General features: G+C 44.2%; 1 protein-coding gene across 2 annotated transcripts in view; it reads left to right on the forward strand.

Annotated features, from left to right (window-relative positions):
- The window catches only part of CCDC34 (coiled-coil domain containing 34), a 367,776-nt gene that overhangs the window by 12,155 nt on the left and 328,582 nt on the right, over nucleotides 1–27,039 (forward strand). Inside the window, exons 2-3 of one of the 2 annotated variants that reach the window (XM_078684653.1) lie at nucleotides 16,832–17,094; nucleotides 20,746–20,887. In XM_078684653.1, the coding sequence (XP_078540779.1) occupies nucleotides 16,832–17,094; nucleotides 20,746–20,887 (405 nt within the window). The remainder of the gene's footprint in view (nucleotides 1–16,831; nucleotides 17,095–20,745; nucleotides 20,888–27,039) is intronic. The other variant, XM_078684655.1, reaches the window with a different exon arrangement.

The following is a 27,039-nucleotide window of genomic DNA, read 5'->3' on the forward strand; positions in this document are numbered from 1 at the left end:
TGGGTGAGAAGGGCACCCGATAAGACCCTAAAAAGCCTGATTTGGAAATAAATACTATTAACTTTTGCTAAAATCCATCAAAATAACAGGATGTGCCACCTCAATCAGATCTTGATTAATCTCCACCTGAAGGACCTGTGGGAGTCCAGACTGGGCTACACCATTTTCAAAACAGCAGCCAAAGAAGCCACCAATAATGTCTGTTTTAGAACAAACTTAGAGGCCTTTGCAAACCTACCAATAGCACTGTTAATATTGTCATTTTCTCTCCGTCCCATCAACCATCAACTGTACCTATCTATTAATTTGAAACATTTGACATGCCTCAAATTCATTTGATACAGATTTATACTATTACCACTCAAGACCACTCAACAGTGAACATTTAAAGAAGCCTACTCATTCTATAGGGGGTGTGGCAGTAGATTAGAACATTAAAGCATGTAGCTTGCTTTTGCCACCTTCTGTTGGTCCTCAGAAGGAAATTCCTTGGTGCCTGGTTTCATTTGCATAAGAATTAGATCCACAAAATTAGCTCTAGACAAATGCTTGCACAGAACAGATGTATAACTTCTGACTACATTTCTGAAGTTTCTTGACCTTGCAGTCACTCGACTGGAGAAAAACAACATCGATTGCCATACTCTGATATGTCTTGGGTCCAATCGGTTACTGTCACTATAATCTATCTCGAAGACAGGCAACCTTGAAGGAATTCACTTTTTAGGTCTCATCAATTTGTCTTAACCATGCAGCCCAGACATAAGTCACCCGGTAGCTCAGGCTCTGAACCGGCGCAAGTAAATAATATGATCTTAATCTCTGACTATCCATTAAGCATCTGCAGAATTACAGTAAGGAGAGGTGCCTGGGAGGCACATCAATTAGAGGAACCCTAGACGAATGTCTGCATCACAGAGAAATTCTGAAGTCAATTAAAGCCTTTAGAATTTGTAGCAACTCTGTTGGAGACATCTATCATAACCCTTTAATGGCAGACCTGTCTTGCGTCCAATAGGTCACTCCTAAAGATCCCGCTCTCCAAGATTCATAACATTTTACTTAATCAAACTGCCCTCGCACAAGTTGCCCTGAGGTGCAGCCCCATGAATGGGTTTGATTCGTCATCACGAGCCCAGATTTTGATTGTCCACCAATCACCTACAGAACTATACTAAAGAGGATTTCCTACCGAAAGGTACTGGTGGAAGCTCTCTCTGTTCATGTCTATTGCACATAGGCCAGCTAGAAAGAACAACTTTAATACTGTTAAGTCTGTTTTAGTCTTCAATGAAATGCTTTTGCTTTTAACTGGGAAGGTAGAATATATGTTGTGTTGTCTCTTTTACTTACATTGTAGTGTTTTTTAGTAAGCTATCCATAACATTTTAAAGAAAGATTGTTAGGGACTGGCAAAAGATTCCAACAGTCAGTGGTTGGCTATGGCGCATCTTCACCTGTGTACTTCCATTGTACATGTTTACAAACCCTTGGGCATCAATCTTTAAAGTTGACTGCTAGAACTGCCATGTCAGTAAGTCATTTGCCTTTTAGTACCAAAATGGCAAAAGAATCATGACACTAGAAGCTTACACAGTGCTGAACCTAGTCTTCTGATATGTATAACCGGTCTTAGTGGCATAGCAGAAAGTCATGTATCATTCTGAAGCTCTGGTCTTGTTATGCCCAGTCCTCATGGTGAAAATACAGTTCTTGTTTTAAGCTATTGAGATAGACTTATACTTCCATGACATCTTTCTGTGTTGGTTGAAATTAGGGCTGGGCGTACTATGCGTAGCACTACGCGAACTGCGTAGTACCCTGTTCGCACTGTGCAAGATACCGTTTTCAATGATTGCACAGTGCGAACAAGCATCCAGCACTGTGCAATCATTAAAAACAGCTTCTTGCACAGTGCGAGCCATAGTTTTCTGCCGCTCGAGTAGATTTTAACTCGAGCAGCAGCTTTCTCTACGTGTACTGGTAGTTTCTCATCGCGAGCAGTTGCGAGCATACGCGATCACTCGCAATGAGAAACCTGACCTCCCCGTGTTGAGAATCTCGCCGGGAGGTTTATTTTCCACGCTCGTGATCAGCAACTTGATGTTGCTGATCGTGAAGGAGGAAAAAGTCTTGCGGGGATGTCATGTTGCTTGCTCGCGGTCGCCAACTTGACGTTGAGGACCGCGAGCAAGCAAAAAATTACCGCTGCGCTACGCTACGCATGTTTGCACTGTGCTACAAACAGTTTGTGTTGTGCGAAGTAGCGCAAACTTTGCAAACTACGCTAGCTTAGCGTAGTGCTTTGCCCAGGCCTAGTTAAAATTGAAGGAGTAGACTGTTTTGCAGTCTGTCACTTCCTTCCTAGCCACAGCACCAGCCTTCCCATGCTAGTTGGCAGGTACTAACATGCTCAAAGTGAGTGAAGAATAACATCCACACGCATGTCCTCCATTTATACTACTTTTCATGGTCTTAAGATACCCAAGGTTTTTGTCGTCTGGCCACATGGAAATAGAATAAATTGCTCTTTCTAGGTAGTTTCATCATTGTAAAAATGCTTCTTGGCTTCATAACAGTTCTCAGGCGCCGATTGTATAGTTGTGTCTGGTCTGTGATCTGCAGAAATCCCACTAGGTCCAATCCTTTGATATATGGGTTTCTTTGTGATAAGACCGCGCCTATGCTCTCAGAAAACAAAGGTCCCTTCTTTATGAAGACTTAGACTGAAAGCACTCATAGGATTTACGTTAAAATAATTTATTGATTTCCAAAATAATAAATACATTTCATTGACATCAATAACCGTGGGTAATGAAGCAACGTGACTGTAATCAGGCAATCGCGTGATATACGTGACTTAAAAGTGTATTATTTATGTCAAAATCCAACTAATGGCAGTACAGCCCAATAACTATCTAATATTTATATGTACAGAGTAGGGGTTGTATGCAAAGTCGACAACGTTTCGATCCTTTGCAGATACTAGGATTATCATCCGGACAAAATGTAAATGAGCGCATGAGATTCTACAAATTACTATGGTATGGAGGAATGCCACAGCACCAAACTTAAGAGAATAGAAGCATCTGAAGAGTAGGCAATGTCAGGGAGGCCCAGTATTGTGCAGTCCAATGAAGGATCTTGATCAGAGGGTTGGAGTCCCAAATTGTGAATAGCTTGAGACTCCGTGCTGGGTGAGCAGGGCGCTCAAGGAGTGAACACTCCCCTGGTGGTTGCTATCAACCCAAATTGTTTCTCGGAACAAGACAGATCTTATAGCAAACAGGGAAATATCTGTCTCGACAATGTAACTCATTTGGGATATGCATGTCTCAGTATTGGAGCGGAGTTGAAAGCTTTTTTAGGACACCAGGCTTATGGAACACTACCACTTCTGCATGTCTCCAATCTCTAGGCAGACAACCCCGCTCTCTGGCCTCTTCTACCACCCTACAATAGTGGGGTCCTAACTGCAAGAAATATTCGTTTAAAGAATTCGCATGCAAAGCCATTTGGTCCCGGGGCCTTTCCGGGGTGCATGTCCCCAAGTGCGGCACCCAATTCGTCTTCTGTGAGTGGGCGATCTAACTCCGCACTCACTTCATCCCAGAGGGCCTTAGTTGGGAGGTCATCTGAGAAGCGGCCTATCACTTCCGCAGGTATACATTCTTTGGGGGCATAGAGTTCTGCATAATATGCGGCAAAGCTTTTAACAATAGAGGAGGAGCCGGAAATGGGTGTCGCGTCAGGGCCCACATGCCAGGGAGGGCCTGGGGTAGAGTGTCCCCTGGCACAGTCTATGCAGCAGCTTGCTAGATTTATCTCCACACTGGTAAATCCTGCTACGGGTCACCAGCCACTCCTGGTGGGCCTCATTTAACATGAGATGCGAATAACCCTGTTATGCCAGGAGTAATTGGCGACGGACCTGCTTACTCTCGCCGTCCCTACTGCGTGTCTCCAGCCCAAGAATTTCAGGCTCCGCTTGTATGAGGAACTCCCTGTGCATTCTGCGGGCCGCCGCACAGAAGGAAGACAAAGAACAAAACCCCCCCCAACACAACCCAACAATTCCCCCTCACCCCCCCACACCCTATACCTCAATAACAGTGAAGTACCTGTTGTGGCGTGCCTGGGCTGGCTGACCCCAACAGGAGGTCCCACACCCGCCAATGGATCCCCAACTTACAGCCCATTGTCTGCTGGCACTCTCTGTCCGCTAAGGTCCAACAAAGATACCGGCCCCCTTCTGGTCTTCTCCTGTCCAGGCAAACATATCAGAGACCCCTGACACTATAGTCCCATCCATCACCTAGTCCGCCGACGTATGCTGTCGCGAAGCCAACCCAGTCCGAGAGGAGTCAGCGCATGACTGGGGTCGCCGTCTGGACCTGGAGCGTCTGCTCCCCTTCATCTTCAATTTGGGTACTTCCGAGCTGCCTTGCTCAATGAAGAGTCCGACTCCCTCCTGGGTGGCGTGTGAGGACGAAGCCGCACTGTCTCATCTGTCCACTGGAAGACCTCCTCCGGTGAATCAAAGAAATGAGTACGGGACCGATACACCACCTGCAGACTGGCCGGATACAGCAAAGCATAGGGAAGCTTGAGCTCTCGGAGGCGGGCTTTGGTCGCCATGAAGGACTTCCTCCGCTGCTGGACCAATTTCGAATAGTCTGGAAATATCAGGATGCGGGCGTTGTCAAATAATAACGGTTCTTTGGCCCTAGCCTGTTTCGGGACAGCTTCTCTATCATGATAGTTAAGTAGTATTGCATTGATAGGCCTCAGGTGGGCTCCAGGTGGGGGCTTCTGCATTAAGGCTGTATGGGTGCGCTCCGCCACGAAACATTTGGACAGTAACTCCGGGGGGAGCCAGCTCTCCAGCCACTGAGTAAGAAACCGCTCAATGTCCCTATCTCCGCACTCCTCCGGGAATCCAACAAAGCGAAGATTGTTGTGCCGAGCCTTCCCTTCGGCTTCCTCCACTTGCGATGCCAGTCCACGTTTGGTGTTCTCCAGAGAGGTCATCCACTTCTGCAGGGTGGGGGCCACGTCTTCCACCATAGCACCAGTTTTTTTTCCTTTTTTTTGGGTGCAATTTTTAAATTTATCTTGTTAATTTTTTATTTTGAAAGCAAACCATCATCAATTTTGCTTTCATTGTACGTGTATTTTTATACTCTTATGGAGAATTATACATAACATCATATTGGTGAATTTTGCAAGCATGTTCACATTTTTATACTGAAATTGCCGCCAGTAATGCAAGCTGTTTTTACACCTTCCTGGATTTCGTTAGAGAGCACACCATTAATAGTAATCGCTTTAAAATTAATTAATAATTAATAATAATTAGATGTTTAACAACTTTTACGTACAGATGCACATCTTGCCTTACCAGTTGATAATCTTTCAGAGATCCTTAGTGTGGTACTGTAAAGTGTCAGGAGGGGGTTTGGGTGAGTTGGGACTACTTGTCCACTCGACAAAATAAATGAAATCGTGTTGTCATTGACCCCGAACAATAATCCTGGGCATTGGGCGATAAGAATTCCACATCCCTATCAGGGAAACTGGAGGCAAGGGTTCTGTCAATTGAGACCCCCAGTCCATTATAGTGTTTCCCATTTTAAGGAGTCTTTGTCCGGCCCACTAAGCTGAGTGATTGGAGTTTGTGGGGACCCAATGTGAGCCTATTTTGTTTGTTTATTCTGCGCATTGCTTCATCCTGTTTGTGGTGAATAATGTAGAGCATAGTGCTATGCCTATGACAACTACCTTGCATTCTCTATCCATTGGGTCAATTATAGTTGTTCATTGCCAGGGGAAGCACTCTGAATGTCTGACTAGAAACTCCTACAGACTAGAAGATTCTGTAGCAGTTACAACTGATGGGGCTCAGATGATGCTGCATAGTAAAGTAAATGAAAAGAACTATTATGACTGCCACGTGAATCTATTTATTTTACATAACTAGTACTCATTCAGTTTCAATACAATAGGGTGGTGTGGCAGTAGAAGGCAAGCCTTTCCCCATTTTATTTTATTATTGGACTGTTAGGAAATGCAAGATCTCAAGTACTTCAACAGATAGAGTGAAAATGTGTGATTGTGCTATCTGCTACTCCTCTGTCTGTATAAAAATAAAATATGGGAGAGTTAAGCTTGGCCTTTCTGACTATATTTTAGGATGACCATTCAGAAGGTGGTTTCTATCACTGGTTCTGCAGAGAATAAGGGCATACGTTATACATCTTCATGCTGTGAATGTGACACCGTGATGGATTCTTTCTCTGTGAAGCAATCTGCACTAAATTTGCAAATCCTGTGTTAAGTGTATGATTTATTCGAAAATGTAGTTTATACAGTGATGTAACTTAATACTTTAATTGTGTGTGTTATTCCATCAAAGGTCTCTTATTTTCCCCAAATTGCCTGATGTTGGAAATGAGCATCTTTTGCATGATATTCCCCCCGATTTTTTGCCTTTACTTTCCTATTTTTGTTGAACCCGCAGTTGTTGGCATTAGGACTCCACACACTTTACTCCTTCTACCCAGTGGCAAAGTGCTTATGCTCTCCCTTCCAAAGATGGTAAAAGTGTCATACCCCTGATTGGTACATTTCTTTACTTATAAGTGCCACTATATAGTACTACCTTTACCTAGGGCATGTAACTTAAATGCTGCTATTGGGCAGCAGCACTCGCATTACTACCCACTAAAGTAGCACTGTAAACAGGTTTCAGATCTGCCAATGCAGCCTGTAGTGCTGTTTTAAAACTGCTATTTTGACATGGTAAACTAATCCTCTTGCCAAGCCTTAACCCTAATACTTATCAGTCACCCCTAGGAGGAGCCCTTAAATATCATAGGGCAGTTACATGGTATTTAAAAAGTAGGACATGTGTACTTAAGTTGTACATGTCCTGTCAGTGAACCCCCCCCCCCCGCAAAGTCGTATTTTGCGAGTAAGGCTAGCTCTCCAATAGATTAGAAATAGGTTACCTTATTCCACTTAATAAGTGATGAATTCGGTTTGGGGCAGGTAGAGAAATACTACTTCCACTCATTTCAGTTTTAATTTAAAATCCACTTTAATTGATTTTAAATTACTGTTCTGAATATGCCACTAATAGAAAGTTGCCATGTTTCTGTCTAAACCAAATGTACCTTTCTTCCAATGTCCAGTTTCACATGACTATTAATGATTCTCCTGTGGTGTTCTGTGTACTGCTTCAAGACTGTGGGCAAAGGGGCCTTGGGTGTGGGGCAGGGTCCTCCTCTCCTGAGTAGGATGGCCTGTGGGATTGTACCCGTTCCTTCTTGCCCGTCAAACGGTAGCCTGAAGGCTGTACCCAGCATCTTCCTGTCTTCTGAAGATGCCTGCCCTGTCACTGGCAAATGCTGCTCACACCTGGGCCTGCCTGCCCTTTGTCTCCCTAGACAGCATGGAGTCAAACCTATGGAAAAATAGAGAACTGACCAGAACAAGCTTAGGGTTAAACAAAGGGTATGTCTCCCCAACACAGGCTAGAATTAAATATAAAAATAAAACTCTCAGAACATCTCCTCAGAAACTCCTGCACCTGAAAAAATTCAGAAGGAGAACAGCCCTGCTATCTGAAGATAAAAGGCTGAACTCAGGACCCCAGAAACGACTCCAAGAGTAAGTTGGCTGCCCTTCTGTTTGACCTACAGGGACAAGTCAAGCTTTCAGAGGCCCCTCCTGCTTTCCAGCTGACCAGACACAACTGGACCTAAACTGGTTCCCTCTTCTGTCCTCAGTGTGAGTCCTGACCCTTGAAGTGCTGTCCTCCAGGTCCTGGATCCATTGCTGCACTGAGATGTATGCCTCCCAGCATATCTGAAGGTTTCACCAAATCTCATGTAGCACGTTGCAGAGCCTTGTATCGCAGCACCTTGCAGCTCCTGATTGCAGGCTTCACTGGATCCGAAACAGGACGAAACCAGAGCATCACATCGCACTATGGCGCAGCTCCTGATCGACAGCTTGACTGACCCGATGTGGATCCCACTACAGCACCTTGCAGCCACTGCACCAGGGACAAAGGGTAAAATACCCTGCGGGGCACACCTAGCCCGACCGGTACTTTAACACAGTGTACCTGAACTTGTGACTAAGTCCCGGTCCAGTGCCACCAGTTACCGCAGTTGGGGCTTTGTGCATTTTGGCGGTTTGTTTACCTAACACTTTAAAAATTCATAATTCCGGTTCTACTGATTGTTTTTTTTGTCATTTTGGTGTCATTTTATTTATTAGAAATTCATTTGTTTGGGGATTTTTCTTGTGATGTGTTTTCAGTTTATTCATGTTTGAGTGCCCCTTAAATACTTCCCGTACTGCCTCCAAATTAAGTCTGACTTCTTTTATGCCTAGCTACCAGAGGGTTAAGCACAGGTTTATTTAGTGACTTTTGTGGTTCACCCTGACAAGGAGTGCGCTTTTACTTGAGTAGAACTCTATCCGCTTTGAACTAATAAACCAGTTTCTTACACCTCTGGGTTATTTAGTTCTCATTTGTATGCAATGGGTTGTTATTTCAAAAGCTCTGTTAATATCTGTGTGGGACCATGTAGGATTGAGTGATGTGTTTCTAAAGTTCTCACCTACAAAGATTAATTGCAACCGTTGCTTCTTTACATGTCCGACAAAATAAATCTATTGTGTTTTAACGGACGTGATTGAGAGCATAAATGTAAACGCAGCTTGAAATTTAATCTCATGATCTGGGAAAATTGTTTATCCTGAGTGAAACTGCCTAATAATGTTGAGCAGCCAAAACCTTCATATCAGAGTCAGCGTAACATTTTAAGGAAGCCAGTGTAAATTGTCATTGAAGTACATGCTACCCATCTGATTGGAAACCGTGTATAGAAAATGTTTTTTTTTCTTTTAAATCAGACTATGCCAACAATAGTCTAAATGGTCACTCTGGGCTGTTAATTTGAGAAAGGGGAGCACTTATCAAATAAAAAAACACACACCCTTGTTAGGTCTCGACACAAGTCTCAGTGAATCTCTGGTCATCCCATGGTAGCTATTGCACGAGCAGTAGGAAGTTCTGAAGAGACATGACTGTTATTTCAAGCAATGCAAACAATTTTAAAGAAAATAACAGTCAACTTCTCAAATCTCTTTCTAAATTAAGAAACTTGTAAAACGCAAAAAGAAACTAATGATCAAAATCGAGCTGGGGAACCAGAGAAATGAATTCTGGTAAGCACTGGGGATGTTTGTTGGGGAAACTCATGCTATATTGACAGCCAGTTCTTGAAAATGCACAAGTATAATCATCTTTCGATGTCATTGCCTTCATGTTATTTTCCTGTGGTTCTTATTATTTACTTTGCTTTTGCACTTCCTGTGATTAATTGGCAAGAGGAGTTTATAACCATAACCTCTGATTATTGTTGGGGAAACTTGCATTTGGAATGGCTATAATCTACTTTTGTCAAGCAGATACTGAAGTGTTTTGGATTCACCAATTTCTAATTGCACTTCATCAGGTATTTTTCGAAGTTGTAAACTTGTCAAAACATTTACAAAAAATGGTTAACCTTGTTTATGGGGAAAAGAACAGGAATATGTGTTCAAATAGTTAACTAATGTGGTACAAAACCTACTTTCACAATGAAATTATATATTTATTACTGTGGAAAACCACTTTTAATAACCTTTATAGCATTTTTACTAGGTAAAGATGGAAATTAAGAGTTTTGATTTTAACTAGGTATGTTCATGGAGAATCTTTCTCCTCTCCAAACTGACAACAGCTTTTGCACAGCTTTTGAACATTTAGTGACTGTAAATGGACACTATTCCAAATACTTAGTGTGCTTCATTTTCATTAAATTATCACCATGTTGGAAAGTGGCCCTCTCTGAATGGTCAACCCATACTTTTTTCCATTCCTCCTCCTTATTGCTGAATTATTTGTGTTGGTTTTAGGACTCTGAGCACATTGTCACTACTGACCAGTGCTAAAGTGCACATGCTCTCTCCTCTAAACATGGTATAACTGGTTTACACCTGTTTAATTTACATGTATGTCCCTTGTAAAGTAGTATACCATATACCCAGGACCTGTAAATCAAATACTACTAGTGGTTCTGCAGCACTGATTGTGTCACCATCACATGTAGCCCTACAATCATGTCTGAGGCCTGCCACTGCAGAGCCTGGGTGTGCAGTTTTACTGCCACTTTGACTTGGCATTTAAAAACCTTTGCCAAGCCTGAAATTCTCCTTTTATTACAAATAAGTCACCCCTAAGGTAGGCCCGAGTTATCCCATAAGGAAGCTGCTGCGTAAGTAAAAGGTAGGACATGTACTTTCAAGTTTTGCTTGTCCTGGTAGTAAAAACACCTACATTTGTTTTTGCACTACTGTGAGGCCTAGCCCCTCTCATCGGTTAACATTGGGAATTCCTTAATACACTTTCAACTCTAATTCCTGATGAGCAAGGAGTAAATATATCACTTTTATATCTTTGGAATGGTAATGACAAATCCTCTCTACTGGTAAAGTTGGCTTTGACATTACTATTTTAGAAATGCCACTTTTAGAAAGTGGACATTGTTCTGCTCCTGCAGCCTGTCTCCAATACACATCTGGGGTGGGTGACAGCTACACTTTGTGCATTCCCACTAGACAGCTGCAAACACAAGACTGGTAGGCTTAACAGAGAACTCCTTTGCATTCCAATAGCTCTTCCTGGGCTGGAAAGGAGGGGGAGCTGACACACCTGAATAGGGAGTGTTCTGTGTACCAGACACAGGGCTGATTACACCCTGCTGATAGTCTTGAGCCAGGGCTGTGAATAAAGGGCCTGTTTGCACTTCAAAGACCCTTTTCTGAACTCCCCCACTTCAAAGGCACAACTGGCTATAAGTACTGGGGCTCTAACCCCACCAAATCAGACACTTCCGGACCTGTAACTGAACTCTGTCAGAAGAACTGCTGTGCTGCATCAAGAACTGACATTGGTGGACTGCTGATCTGGAAGACATGCTTTTCTGCTGTGCTAGCATGCTGCCTGCTGCTCTCTGACCTTGATGAGGGAGAGCGGGACTCTGCCTGGCAACAAAAGTGTTGCTTGAGATTTTGGGCTATAAAAGTCTCTACCCGTGCGCTTGATCCATTGGAAGTGGACCCAAAAAATATCACCAGAGAAATCGACGCATCTCCAATCTGCGTGTAGGTGACCCGGCTCATCTACCCTGTTGCAGGAGTAGAATTGGTGCATTGCTTTTAGAACTAACTCATCGTTTTGAGAGCTTCACACATCGGAACTGCACATCACCGCTGATGCATTGTGGAGAGATTGTCGCATTCCCTCAACTGTGTAGAGAAACCTGGCGCATCGCTTATGGAACCAACGCATCTCGGCTCTGTGCTTCATCTTCTGAACCACTGCATCGCCACCACTGATTAGAGAAAATAGACGCATCCCCTCGATTGCAGGCCCGACACCGACGCATCGCTCCTCTGCATCAATCATCTTGCTGTTGCGATCTGGATCAAAGTAGTCTGTTCACCAGACCTGCGTGGCTCCTGTTCCTGGCCTTTGGTCCATCACAGTCAACCTGAACTGTTGACTTTGACCTGGTTCAGCGCAACAAGAAAAGCCCCATTGGTGCTAATTGCTTCTAAGTGCTAGAACTCTTTTTATTCTTTAAAAAATCATATCTCAAAATCTACTTATTCGATTTTTGTTTGTTTTTGATTTATTTATAGAATGATCTATTTTTCTAAACCGCTTTGAAGTAATTTTGTGGTGTTTTCATTGTATTACTGTGTGTGTGTGTGTGTGTGTGTGTGTGTGTGTTACACAAATGCTTTACGCATTGCCTCTTTAGAGAAGCCTGACTGCTCTGTGCCAAGCTACAGGACGATGAACACAGGTTATCTTTTAGTGTGTTGAGAAAAGTGATTCAAGACAAACTGTCTAGAATAAACCAGGCGCACAGCTGTGTGTAATTTTTCTTACTAAATACATAAATTATTATCGAACGTTTTAACTGCTGAATGTGAAATAACACAAACACAAGTAAACAATGATTTTTCAACAAAACCTAATTGATTGAAGAAAAACTATAGAATTACATACTGCTAAATCTACTACAGTTTATGGGTCATTACTTCATGATTCTATAGATGCAACCATTATTGTTGTGTATACAACATACATAGAATGTAGTCACATTATCAACAAAATTACAGTATCAACAGCGATTGATGAACTTCGGCCCGAAGCATTTCGGGACCTCCTGTGCCTTCCTCAGGGGCCACTGTGAATGAAGAAAATAACATGTAAATCATCCTTTGAAATAAGACTACCATGTAACTATATAACTATCTCGTAGTGTGTACCTAGCTTACCCTGACTTCCGAATTTTGTAGTTTTATAATATATAAAACCACAGCGCGCATGCCTTCGCCAACCAGAAACCCAAATTCTAACACACCTAAATCTTTGGGCTTTCAATACTCACTTTACCGGCGATTTTAATTTAGAAAATTAGGTTTGTTTCCCTTCTTGGCAAAGGCACTTTTCTTTAAGTCACTGCAGTGCTTTTTACCTGACAGTTATATATTTTTGTTATATATTTGGGTGGTGTAAATGTCCACTGCAGCCCAATTTCTGCATCATCTGTCATGGCCTTACAGTCCTCTTTATGACCTTACAAGAAAGTTAAATAGGCCAATGGGGTGAGACCAACTTCAACAGTACCATGTTAGGGCTAGTGCGGTGAGACCCAATAGCTAGTGTCACTCTGCACAGTCCTAATGCTAGAAAAAAGGAGGCCCAGAAAAAGTTGAAAATCTAAAGGGTCAGTGCAGGAAACATGACACTGCCACAGTCTCTGCAAGGAATGGGGTGTAATGGCTTCATATCTTTGAGCATTAACATTCACAACGGGTTTGTCTTGATATTTGGATTTATCTATTCTATCTTGGACTATCCATTGGTTATATGATAGACCAGCAGCTGTACTGGAGTTTCAAGCAGCTACATTGAAGCATGTACTTCAAGGAGGTGGGCTTATATTAGGAAATGCAAAGTAACAGCTTCTTGTGGTCATAGTCACAGACCTTTTCCACTTAACCAGCCCTGCCAACTTGCACGGTGCAGCAGTGTGTCACACGATTCCGGCTCCCTTCACACGGTCCCTCTTTGAGGAGCTTAAATCACATGTTGGCAGGAAAAATGGGCAGGAAAACACTGTAATCAGTGGATTTCCAGCTCGTTTTTGGAGGCAGTAAGCAGCTGATGTCCAAAACAGCCCAGGACATCGACTAGGCCTAAATGAGCCTTAGTTTATGTTGTTTTTTAGTGTGTGGGTGTTAGAAATGAGGGTCTCTAGTTGGCAGAGGTAGGTACCTTTGTCCTAATAGAGATATATGCACTTTAGATGACCCCTGCTCACCCCCTTGGTAGCTTGGCATGAACAGACAGGCTTATCCCAGAGGCAATGTGTAAAGTATTTATACCAAAACTCACAGTAACACAGTGAAAACACCACAAATGGACACCACACCAGTTGAGAAAAATTAAATATATTTATCTAAACTAAACCAGACCAAAGCGACAAAAATCCAACATACACAGTTAAAAAAATGACTTTCAAAAGATTTCAAGAACTTGTACCATAGAAAACTATGGATGCATTACTTTTACACAAAGTACCTGAAGATGCGTCAATATTCACATGGTCAAACAGCCGCAGAGAAAGGAAGCTTTGGAAAACACAGCGATGCGTCAGTTCCTGAGTCCTTGGGGAGGCGAGGCATCTGTTCTGCTGGACACAGGAGAAATGATGTGTCGAATCCGGACTGTAGGTGGAAGTGAGGCTTCGAAATCCAAGACTGTTCTTGTCTGCCGGTGATGTGTGGAAAACTTGGTGCACATGTATGATGCATGACACACCGGAGGTGATGCGTCGCTTTGCAAGGCTTGGCGCCAACCGGCGTCGGTGCTGGGGGCTTCGCGGTGAAACTTCACGTCGCCCAGTGAAACTCGGCGAGGTTTCACGTGTCCGGCGCCGGTTCCGAGAGACTTTGCACAGCTTCACGATGCTTCGCACCGGTTCTTGCAGAGATTAGCAGCAAAATCCACCTCTGAGGTCCTGTAACTGGAAGGAGGCAAGAGGAAGACTGACAGATGGCAGAGTCCAGCAGCACCAGCAGTTTTGCTGTAAGTCTTTTGTGTCCCTGAGACTTCCGAACAGGAGGCCGGCACACTTCAGGCCCTTGGAGATCTCCTTCAAGCAGGGGGACACAGCAAAGTCCTTCTCCTTTCCTTGGCAGAAACAGCAACTGCAGGCCAACCCCAGACACACAGCAAGGGCAGTACTTCTCCTCAGTCTCTCTAGCTCTTCTCCTTGGCAAAGGTTCCTCTTGAATTCCAGGAATTATCTAAAGTCTGGGGTTGTGGGTCTGGTACTTATACCCCAACATGTCTTTCTTTGTGCAAGGGGCTCTCAGCCCGGGTCAAACCAGTTCTGGGGGCACTCTGCCAGTGCACAACAACATCATTTGTTAGTGTGAGCCTTGGTCCCAGACACACCACAGGGGGGCGGAGCCAGCCTTGTGGAAGGCAGGCACAACCCTATTCAGGTACAGATGCTACTCCTCCCACCACTCCAAACGCAGATCAGGCCTATTCAGCCTAGTGCTGACTCATCCAGACTCCTGGAGCCACGGCACCTCCTCAGCCCCTATCACTCCAAAGCCAGACAATCAATCCAGAAACAGGCAGAGGCACACAGGAAGGTTGAACAAGAAAATAGCCACGTTCTAAAAGTGGTATTTTCAAACACACAATTTAAAAACCATCTTTACTAAAAAATGTGTTATTAAATTCTGAGTTCAGGGGTACTAAACTCCATTTTTCCATCTTATCTCTATAGGAAGATATACTTGTAAAATGTTACAAAGTTTTCCCCATACTGTCCTATGGGCAAGATAGCCTTTTAATAGTGAAAGACGAAATTGGCAGTATTTCTCTATCAGGACATGTTACACACACCAGTACATGTCCTACCTTTCACATACACTGCACCCTGCCCAGGTGGGAACCTTGGGCCTACCATAGGGGTGTCCTATGTGTAAGAATAGGGAAGGGTAAGGCCTGGCAAGTGGGTGCACTTGCCAAGTGTTCATGGCAGTTAACAAACTGTGCACTGGCACTGCAGTGGCAGGCCTGAGACCCTTTTTCAGGGCTACTCATGTGGGTGGTGTAATCAGTGCTGCAAACCCACTAGTGATACAAAAGGGGATGATGGATGGAGCGTTTGAACAAATCAAACACTCACCCCCAGTCAACTGATCTGGGTTTAATCCATCACCATTCTTTAGTTCACTCAGCCACCCCAGTTCAGACATGGCTATATGCAAATCAGTCTGACCCTGTGCCTTATGGGAACAGTCCAGCCCGAACTGCCAAGCCATGTCTTCCCTGGACCGGAAAAAAGCATCCTGGGACCGGTTTCGGATTCATAATCCTCATCAGCCAGGCTATCTTGAATCCAGTGGCCAAGTGAACAAGGGACTCACGTCTGAGTATACCCTGCCACACTTAGGGCGAACAAAGCGATACAAAAGGGGATGATGGACGGAGCGTTTGAACAAATCAAACACTCACCCCCAGTCAACTGATCTTGGTTTGCATATAGCCATGTCTGAACTGGGGTGGCTGAGTGAACTAAAGAATGGTGATGGAATAAACCCAAATCAGTTGACTGGGGGTGAGTGTTTGATTTGTTCAAACGCTCCGTCCATCATCCCCTTTTGTATCGCTTTGTTCGCCCTAAGTGTGGCAGGGTATACTCAGACGTGAGTCCCTTGTTCACTTGGCCACTGGATTCAAGATAGCCTGGCTGATGAGGATTATGAATCCGAAACCGGTCCCAGGATGCTTGTTTCCGGTCCAGGGAAGACATGGCTTGGCAGTTCGGGCTGGACTGTTCCCATAAGGCACAGGGTCAGACTGATTTGCATATAGCCATGTCTGAACTGGGGTGGCTGAGTGAACTAAAGAATGGTGATGGATTAAACCCAGATCAGTTGACTGGGGGTGAGTGTTTGATTTGTTCAAACGCTCCGTCCATCATCCCCTTTTGTATCGCAAACCCACTAGTAGCATTTGATTTACCAGCCCTGGTACACTCAATGCACTTTACTAGGAACCTACTGGTAAAACAACTATGCCAATCAGGGAGAACTAATTACAATAACAATTTACACAGAGAGCATATGCACGTTAGCGCGGATCAGCAGTGGTAAAGTGCCCAGAGTCCTATAGTCAACAAACACAGGTCAGGAAAAAATAGGAGGAAGACGCAAAAAGTTTGGGGATAACCCTGCAAAAACGGCCATTTCCAACAGTGGGGTTGTAATGTCGTAGTTTGGTGGTCCTATAACACTATGCCAAAATTGGGTTTAGAAGTCACCAAATAAACTGTGCGCAAACTTATTTGTAGTGCTGCACCAGGAAAGAGGAAAGGGCTTTCAGAAGCACAAAGTGTTGAGTATTGCTTAGAGATTCAGCACTTGCTGCTATTTGCATATGTCTTGTAACTGATATTGAACATAATACACACTGCTCTTTTATTCTTTCTTCTACCACAGCATTTTTATAGTTTGCATTTTAAACCAAGCAGGTTTGTAAGTGTATAGCTGCTTTTTTTCATTAAACTAGAAACTAATTTGACACGGCCAATGACAAGTTCTTGTGGGAATGGATTAGATTCTGTGGGACTACTTAGTTTTTTTAATGATTTGAACTCCTTTATCTTTTAAGAAGCACATAGCTGGATCCGAGATGTCAGCTGGCCACAGTGGAGACTTTTCTTCAGGGACAAGGCGATCTCATTCAGCTCCACATCGGCACTCCCACAAAGACCAAACACCCAAACGTTCCCAGAGCCTTTCAGTTTCTTCCTGCGGAGACTCCACCCGCTCACTGCTCTCCCCGCTCTACCACAGCAGCTTTGAAGATGAGGACGATGGGAAGTTGGATTCTTCCAGGTCGGGGTCTGATTACAAAGAGAATGTGGACAACAGGTATTGTTGGACCCATATTGTTGGTTCTGATAGCTAGTTCACTTACATTCCCTTGCCACTTTTAGGGGGATTAAGGACCGGTTATTTTTTTGGGGGGGATTTTTTAATTTTTTTAACCTCCATAGATCTTACTTAGATGCATAAAACCCTTGATTTGTGAATCTGAAGGTGAAACACTGATTTACCGATTAAGGATTTTCCAGTGGAAATACGGATAGGAATTTCCGTGACTATCTGTGCTGGCAATCCAGTATGGGCATGAGATGTTGTGACAAAAAAGTTTCAGGGAGTTGGTCCGTGACTGTGACCACATCCACAATGTTAGAATTTTGAGATAGCTGTATCGAGTCTTTTGCATTCACAAATGGCCTGATTCGCAGCATCGTGTTTGCGACTCCAAAAAGGCATTTTGTTATGTAAGAAACCCAAACTGCATTTTGTTAACACTTTAGTCGTATTTTGGGTTTGATATTTGGAAAAGTAAGGATTAGGGAGGGCGTCTCTTACAAATAGGGTTGTTGGTTGAAGTGCTGAAACCCTACTCAAGGAACAGCCCCAATCCTTGTCAGGGTGAACCTTAAAATTCACTAAATTAACCTGTGTCTAACCCTCTGGTAGCCTTGGCAGAAACACAGTTCGGCTTAATTTGGGGGCATTGTGTAAAGTGTTTATGCAGCACTTAAAAGCAATAAAGCGAAAACACCACATTAGAAAACTCCCAGACTAATTTAGAGAAAAATAGTACATTTAAAGAAATTATTTGACACTAAAACTACAAAAATCCTGTCAGTAGAACAAGTGATTTCCAAATTTTAAGCACCAGTTTTGGTTATCTGTTCGTACTGGAATAAGACATACTCACAGGTTCAGGCCTACTACAACAGAGCATGGGTTGGATACAGGGATCAGGATAGTCTATTATGGATTATAACTGGTTCTCTCTGCAGAACATTGCGTACCACTGGGTTAGTTCTGAATAGGAACTATGATCGGAGGTCCTGCATTGAGTTGCATCATGCTCCGATGGTTCCGATGAGGCCGCCAATCTGAGGCTGCAGGGTGCTGCGATGTAAGCTCCTGCCTCTGTGATGAGGGATCCCACATTTGAGCCAGAAGGAGTACACTCTGTTAACAACCGAGGTTCCAGGACCTGAAATGCGCCTCTTGTGGGGAATCAGGACCCACTCCAGCAGATGCCAGCAGCAGGGCGCAAGCAGGTTTAGTTTACTCTGGGCAACAAGATAGATACAGAACCGGTCTCTGGAGCATGTTGTATCTCTGTAGCTCAGAACAGAAGTCCAGTCAGCCCTTGGAGTTACTCTGGTGGTTCTGGGGTGAAGGAACAGGTCGGTCTTCCTCCTCAGGCAGCAGGGCAGTCCTTATTGCAGCCGGGCAGTTATTCCAGTAGCAGGGCAGAAGACTAGTCCTCTTCTGAGTCTTCCATAAGCCCAGAAGTGATCTGAAAAGTGGATCGGATGGCCCTATTTTTATACTTGGTGTCGGCTTTGAAATGGGAAAAGCTTCTGGAATTTTCCAATATGGGCTTCCTTGCCCTGATCCTAGTCTGTCTTCAGTCACAATATGCTAGTATGAAGATTTTTGTACGTGAACTGAGACAGTTTCTCTGAAGTGCAAATTTGACAGATGGCAACTCCACCCCCCTCATCAAGCCAGAATGACCAATCCTGCCAACACCCAGGCCCTCTATTATGATACTGTCTGGGAGAAATACAAAAGGGCAAACTGTCAGCTACAGCATGTCACGTGACTTGGGAAACAGTCTGCAGGCACCAAATAGTTAGGACAAGAAAATGCCAACTTTCAGGCTGAATGCATCAAATAATTAGGGTGAGAAAATGCCAACTTTTTAAAAGTGCATTTTCAGAATTATGACTTCAAATTCGACTTTACCATTAAAGAGGTTTTTAAATAACAATTCCTCAGACACCAAACATGGTGTTTCTACTTTCTTCCATACAAAAGCTGTCACTTATTAAATGTAATAAGGTAACCTAATGTTATCCTATGGGAGAGGTAGGCCCTGCAATAGTGAAAAATGTGTTTTTGATTACCAGGATATGTAAAACCTAAAATTACATGTCTAACATTTTAAATGCAATGTGCCCTATCCCACGGGGCTACTGTAGGGGTGACTAACTTTATTTCAAAATGGCTTTTTTAAAACTGCACACAGGCCTAAGCCATGTTTAAGAAAGCTATGGGTGGCACAATAAGGGCTGCAGGTCCACTAGTAGCATGCAATTTACAGGCACACATAGTACCATTTTACTTGACTTGCACTCAATTGGCACATTTAATTTACTCGTAAGACAATTTTGCCATGTTTACAGGAGAGAGCACACACGCTTTAGCTATGGTTAGCAGTGATAAAGTGCACAGAGTCCTAAAAGCTAATAAACATGGTGTAAAAAAACAGGGGCAGTGAAAGCAAATGTTTGGGGGTAATCCTGCAAAGAGGACCACGTCCAACAGAGATGTATTAATTGTTTTGACCAAGATCTAGTTGCACAGACTGCACACATGTAGTGGAAACCCAATTGGAAACAGGAAAGAGTTCCTAAACTACCCCTTTCCCTTTGTGAATGTTGATAAACGCACTCTCCAAAAACATAAATGTAAGTTAAACTTTCCTTTTTTTTTTACTCATCCTGTATTCCTTTTTACTGCTTTGGTGCGTCGGACGGCCGCCGGCCTTCTGACATCACGGAGGGCGTGTGCGGTGGACGGCCGGGGGCCGTCCGAACTGCACATGCGTGGAATCGGGCGCACGGTGGGGGAATTCCGACCGCAGCGAAGCATTTAAGGAAAACTGGCTAAGTTTAAAAAAAATGCTTTATTTAAAAGTAATCAGACATGGTGGTCTGCTGACCCAACAGGCCACCAGCCCTATGTTTTTAGCGATTCCTAATAGTTTTCAGGTAGGAGGTGTCTGCTTGGAAATCTGCAGGGATCATACATTTTATGTAAACTTTAGGTACATTATGTGGGTTTAGAAAAAAAATTAACATAGGACACACCTAGACATAACTTAATTTAGGTGTGTAGAGGTTTTCATTTTAGGAACAGCTTAAAGTAGGCTACTTTAAAGATTAAAAAAAATAATTAGAAACCTGCTTGGCCTTTTGATGACAGATTAAACTCCTATCGGCATTTGACCCTTAATTCCGATGTTTCTACTGGAAATATTTGATGGAAACTAATTGATGGTTTTGCCTGATTTAAATGGGTAAATGGTTTGCCGTAAAGAAAAGCTGTTTCCATCTGATTAAAGATACCAGCGGGTCTAGAAGAAGTTGGCAAACATTACAAATTCACACTAATGTAAATAGCAACCAAGACAGTTACTGTGTAAAGGGGCAGCTACAATAATCTGTATTCTTTTATGAATTTATTCACAATTCGTGCAACATTTCCCATATTAATGAGGTGGTTGAAGGCTAAAAGTACCAGGTCTTGGAGCTCATGACATTTTAGTTACAAACGTTTAATATTTAGACCTGCATCGCCATTTATTTCTTATTTTTTGCTTTCGTTTTTTGCAGAACAATAATACTTGAAAATCAGTAGTACACCATGAGCATTATCTTCTCCATGGATTTAGAATAACTCTTTTGCTGGCTATTCCCACAGAGTTGGACCGCAAAATTCAAAGGGAAGTCTGAAGGAAAAAGATCACGTGATCATACCCAAGCATAATCTCACACCCTGGGAAGAATGGCTTGTTAGCAAAGGACGAAGGGAACGAGTTCAGTTGCAAACGAAAGTTCTAGAGGTAAATATTTTCTTTTTTTTCCATTTATTAGATATGCAGTACTTTGCTTCTCTCACGACACAAGGTGTGACATATATTTTTTTACACTGCCACCACTCCGGCTGAGAATTTGGGTCAGCTTGGTACCATCCTGTAGGAACAGACGTGTTTATTATACCTAGGCTGGTAAAATTGATGCACATGATTCTGTTAGAAAGTCAAGATTTTTTTCTAGGCTCTTGTAAAAACAACCCAGTTCTGGGTCTGGGTCTATGTGTGACTTTGAGTGTGTGTATGGCTCTCGGGGTGTGTGTTTGTCTGGCTCTGGATGTGTGCCTGTATGTGTGTGGCTCTGGGTGTGTGTGTGTGTATGTGGCTCTAGGTGTGTGTGTGTGTGGGGGGGGCTCTGGGTGTGTATGTGTGTGTTTCTCTGGGTGTCTGTGTCTGTGTGTAGCTCTGAGTGTGTGTGTGTGTATGTGTGGCCGCATTGTGTGTGTGTGGCTCTAGGTGTGTGTGTGGTAGTAATTGCTGTCTGCTAAACTCGTCAGTAGGATACAATAAGTCTCACATTTGAGAGAAATTAAGCAAATGGCAATGTAAATAACAATGCCATTTACTTCTCTATTTCCTAAACCAACACATAAATACAAACTTTGTCATTTACAATGCCAATAGCTCAAACTTTTCCAAAGGCGAAACCATTGCATTGTAAATGCTTGTTTCTTATCGCTCTCCTCTTTCGGTATATTATTAATATGACTGTAATATTAGGATATGAGCGATGTGCATTACGCAGTTAGCACTGCCTACGATGGTAGCTGAGCTCCGGAAATATAATTTTCGCAATTGTAGTTATGTTTATTTGGTGAATAACAAGTTAGCACATCGTTAACCGAAAGGGGTGCACTATAACGGATGAGCCTTACTGTGACGGGTGTATCGCGGGTTTCGGTCGTGGGGGCGGGGGGGGGGTACACAAACACTGCACATCACTGAGGACATGGTCCTTATGTCCCGTTTTGGGTGGTTGGGGGAGGGTAGGGGTTGGGGATGGGGGTTTTGGGAGGGGTAGGAAGTGTCACGGTGTGGGGGAGAAAAAAAAATATTCCATGAGTGCACTTTCTTGCGATGTGTGATAAATTGTGGTTTGTGGCACAAGCCTTACTCGGTTAGATGGGCAGGGGAGAAAGATGGCGGATAAAGGTGTTAGACTAGGCTCTTTGAATGTAAGGGAATTAAATCATCTTAATAAAAGGCAGCGTGCTTCAGTGTGACCTGATATGTGTGAGAAGTTGGCCTGGTATATGATGTTCACTATTCTAGTGAACACCTTGCACCAGTCCAAACAACCCTTATGGTGATGGTTGTAAGTCAACCTTATAGACCAGCTATCCTAGTGGTACCGTGGACAGAACAGTCTTAGGCTAAAAGACTCTTGAGGGCGCGTAAAGCCAGCTGTTTTACCATATGTAACCCCTTGAACATCAAATGAAAGGACACCACACAGGATATATATAAAATATATATGTATTTATTCACTAACACACTCCTCTGAACTCTTTATGAGATCAGAGGCAAAAGCACATAACAAGACACTTAGTTAAAATACGTTAAGTTGCACAATTTACGGTAAGACCCTAGGGGCTAAGCAAACCATATATTAAGAAAGTGGTATAAGTACCACGTCACGAGAAAAGGAAAGGCCTAGGGCCTAGGGAATCGCTGGGGCTACACTATCTGACCCTTAGTTTAGAAGTAGGAGGCGCGTGCAGTGTCTTTACACACAAGCGTGAGTCAATGCAAAGTCAATGGGAACTTAGAAGTTAGATTTAGAAGGATTTAGGACACTTCCGGTTTAACTAGGAGGAAACAACTAAAAACCTAGACACTTGGATAGTCAATCCCCTTGGGAGCACCGAAGTACTCGCGTTACCTCACCCACAGACGACGGATGCATAGGTGTGAAGATGTGTCCGGTTTCGCCGTTGAGTCCTATGGAGCCTTTGAAGAAAGATGCTGCAGGCGACCAGGAGGAAGATGTCCGGGTGGATCCAAGGGTGGATCGAAGATGAAGAGGACCTGAAAGCAGAGGGGACACAGTCTGGGTCACTAGCCAGTGACCGGGTGGAACCAGGAAGGAACCAGACGACGTCGAGGAGCAATCAGGTGATGTCTTGAAGCTTGTCTCTTCAGCCACGCGGGCCAGGAGGCGTCGAGGACGACCAGGAGCTGGAAGTGAGCTGTCCCACGCAGGATCTCGCGGATGGAGTAGTCGAATTCCGGATTGGAGTCAACAAGCCTTGGCAAAGGAAACCCACGCAGGATTCAAAGAAGGCTTCTGGTGCAGACCAGCAAGGTCTGAGGTGCCTCACCTTTGCAGGGAGGCAAGGGCCAGTCTGGAGCAACTAGACCAGCGATGTGATTCAAAAGGATTGTCGTCACAGAGGCTACTAGCCAACGGGTCAGCAACCGGACCATGCGTCGAGCAGAACACAAGCAGAAGGGCCCCACGCAGAACTCGTGGAGTGTGGAGGGCTGATCTTCGGTGCAGGTGGAGCTCGGGTTCGGGGTTTCTCAGTCCCCAGTGCACAGCTTCGAGGATGCCTCAGGAGCTGCACAGTTAGCAAGTTGCAGGCTTTCCAAGATGTCTGGTCCCACGTGTCTCATCGCCTCCACGGATGTGCTGCAGTCGTGAAGAGAGGGTCAGAGAGGTCTGGAAGTCTGGGTCTTGTCAGGCTCTGTGCTAGGGTTCCGGCGGGAACGTCGACAAAGCAAGCCGTTGATTTGCTGGATGGTGCCTGGTTGCCCAGGGTGTTCACTCCTTGGCCACAAGGGAGATTCTTCAGTCTTCAGCTTCAGCAGAATGTCGTAGGTCCAGAGTTTCGTGTCAAGTTGCAGTTCAGGATTAATCTAAAGTCTCAGGGCTCAGCTCCTACCTTTATACAACTAATAGGGGCTGGATTACTTTCTAGGTCCCTCCTATGGGTGGGACCAGGAAGGGGGGTCCAGTTTTGCACCAGAGTGCCCCAGCAACCGGTTTGAACTGGGGTATGCATGGAGCACCTAGTGTGCCCCAGGCAGTGTCTCATTCTATTCAGCCCTCCCTGTCCCAATCCACAAAGTCCTGTCTGGGGTGGTGCTCGCACCTCTCCAGGCAGGAAACCTATTGTCCAAACCTCTGTGACTGGAAGCACTCCCAGCAGCAGGAGGTCAGACTTGTGTCGGTGGCAGCAGCGTCCATTTTGTGACGCTGAGGCTCTGGTTAACTTTAACCGGGATAGTCAGAAACAACATGTCTTCTCCCTCTAGGAGGGTGGAATCCTACCCCCGTCGCCAGATTGGCGAGGGGGTACTATTCCAAAGCGTATGACACCTTACATGACATGTTTGGATAAAGCCAAACCAAAGTTAGCATTTAACCGCGAGGTTCATAATGCACTTAAGAGTATATGGTATGGCAATATCATAGAACAGCTATAAGGACATGGTTCCGAAAGCTGCAGACCGGCACAGCTCATGCTAGAGCACCATCTCACACATAACCAAGCACTCTGCCTCCAGGATTGTTAAGGCCTGCCATAGGAGTGACTTATAGGTTACTATGTGTCTATATATAAGTAGGTATAGGAATACTACACCTAAGCAAGGGGTGATTACACGACCTTGCCCCAGCTGAGTGATCAGCCAGTTGTGTCTATTTGAGTGGCCAGCCACGGGTGGCATAATACATGCTGCAGCCCCTGGTAGGCCTTGGTTGCACCCATGCCCTGAGTACCTAGGGTACACTTATACAGGGGCTGACAAGGTGAACCAATTCCCAATTGTATATGTACCTAGAGCACATGGTGTAAATTCAGAGAGAGTGCATCTGGGCTGTGGGTCTGATTAGCAGGCCCACAGCCACATCTAAGTCGAAAACCAGTAAAGCAAAAGCAAAAAGTGGGGGTGACCATAGGAAGCAGACCCTACTCTCCTACACAATTTTTTTAATAACAAGTTAGCACATTGTTAACTGAAAGTGGTGCACTATAACGGATGAGCCTTACTATGACGGGTGGATCGCGCGTGGGGGGGCGGGGGAGGGGGGTACACAAGCACTGCACATCACTGAGGACATGGTCCTTATGTCCCGATTTGGGTGGTTGGGGGAGTGTAGGGGTTGGGGAGGGGGGTTTGGCGGGGGTGGGGAGTGTCACGGTGTGGGGGAGAAAAAATAAATATTCCATGAGTGCACTTTCTTGCGATGTGTGATAAATTGTGGTTCATGGCATGAGCCTTACTCGGTTAGACGGGCAGGGGAGAAAGATGGTGGATAAAGGTGTTCGACTAGGCTCTTTGAATGTAAGGGGATTAAATCATCTTAATAAAAGGCAGCGTGCTTCAGTGTGACCTGATATGTCTCCAGGAAACCCACATAGCATGGGCCAAGAGGAAACTACTATCTGAGATGGGGTACATGGTTTTGGTCTGCACTGAGCAAGCCATTACATCAAGGGGTGCTGCAATCCTGCCGAAAAAACACATTGCTAGCACTGGAAGAACATTAGCAGATAAACAGGGGGGATGGGCCATAGTTTAGTGTGTTAGCGGGATGATGAAATTCAAGATATGCTCTAAATATGGCTCTTAATTTGATGGGGAATTAGTTTTAAAATTACTCAATGTCGAATTGGCTTTTTGGCCAACTCCAGTAATAGTCTGTTGAGATTTGAACATTAATCTTGTCCCTAATTCTGTAGGGTATGCTAGCTACAGGTATACTGGTAGAAAGCCAAAAGTATTTAAAACCCTTCAATCTTTGGTAGATGCGCATGGCTTGGTAGATGTGTGGGCTACTTTGAGGGGAGATGAACCAGGGTACACATTTTACTCTTGCCCACACCAAACACTTGTGAGGTTGGATTATGTTTTTGCTACGCATTACTTATTGAAGGATGCCCGAATTCAAGTGTACCCAAGAGTTACGTCTGACCATGGCCCTCTGGTATTAACTTTAGCAGGTACTCGGACAGCACCTAAGCCCCGGATTTTCTCTTTTGATAGGAAACTATTGTTGGATGGAAAATGTATTTCTTATATGAATGAATGGATAGTAGATTTTTTTCGCATTAACCGGGGGAGTACGGAGATTGGGTATGTTTGGGATGCTTTTAAAGCTGCTTTTAGAGGGGAAGTTTTCAATTTTAGTTTATACAGGCAAAAACAACTTCGGGTCAGTTTACAGGAATTGTATCAGGCCTTGACACTGGCAGAAGAAAAGCTCATGCAGGGCATACATGGCGGCATAGATATTGGTGATCTTTCAACAGAAGTCGCCAGGTGCAAGGCTAAAATAAATCTCCAATGGAGTCAAGAGGCAGCTAAGAAATATCGAATTAAGCAACAATTGAATTATGAATATGGGGAGGCAAGTGGCAGGTGCCTGGCTCAAAAACATAGAGCAAAGGAAGTGGCCCAGCGAATCAATGCAATTCTTGACTCCAGGGGGAATCGTGTGAAAAATGAGGTGGGGATATTGGAGGTGTTTAAAGACTTCTATGATGAACTGTATGCAGGAGAAATGTATGACTGGCAAAAAGGTGAGCTCTTGATACAGCGTTTCTGTGAGAATAATCTGGGGGATCTAGAAGCGGACATGCTGGAGGCCCCTATAACCATGGAAAAGTTGGAGAGAGCCATAAATGATCTAGCTTCTAGAAAAGCCGCAGGGCCGGATAAACTTCCGCTTAAGATTTATAAGACTTTTTTGGAGTCCTACAGGAGGATATGTTGGCTATTTACAGGCAAGCTCAGATTGGTGCATCTCCTCTGACTTGGAATGACACCAGTATTGTAGTGTTTATAAAAAAAGATAAGCCTGCTGAGCACCCGGCCTCATATCGCCCGATATCTCTCCTGAACGCGGACAGCAAAATATATTCAAAAATCCTAGACTGGCGGAAGTTATAACACCACTAGTTTCGACCCGACAGCATGGATTTATCCTTAAGCGGGGGACGACGAGTCATGTCAATAGAGTAATAACACTTTTGGATCATGCTAATCGTAGCGGGGAGGCGCTCAGCCTTATTTTATTAGCTGCCGAGAAGGCTTTTGATCGCCTTACATGGGGATTTATGTGGGCGGTGATGCGGCGTCGCGGGTTTAGGCAACATTTTATAGCTGCGCTGCAA

This window comes from Lissotriton helveticus, chromosome 3_2, assembly GCF_964261635.1.
Source record: "Lissotriton helveticus chromosome 3_2, aLisHel1.1, whole genome shotgun sequence".
NCBI lineage: Eukaryota > Metazoa > Chordata > Amphibia > Caudata > Salamandridae > Lissotriton > Lissotriton helveticus.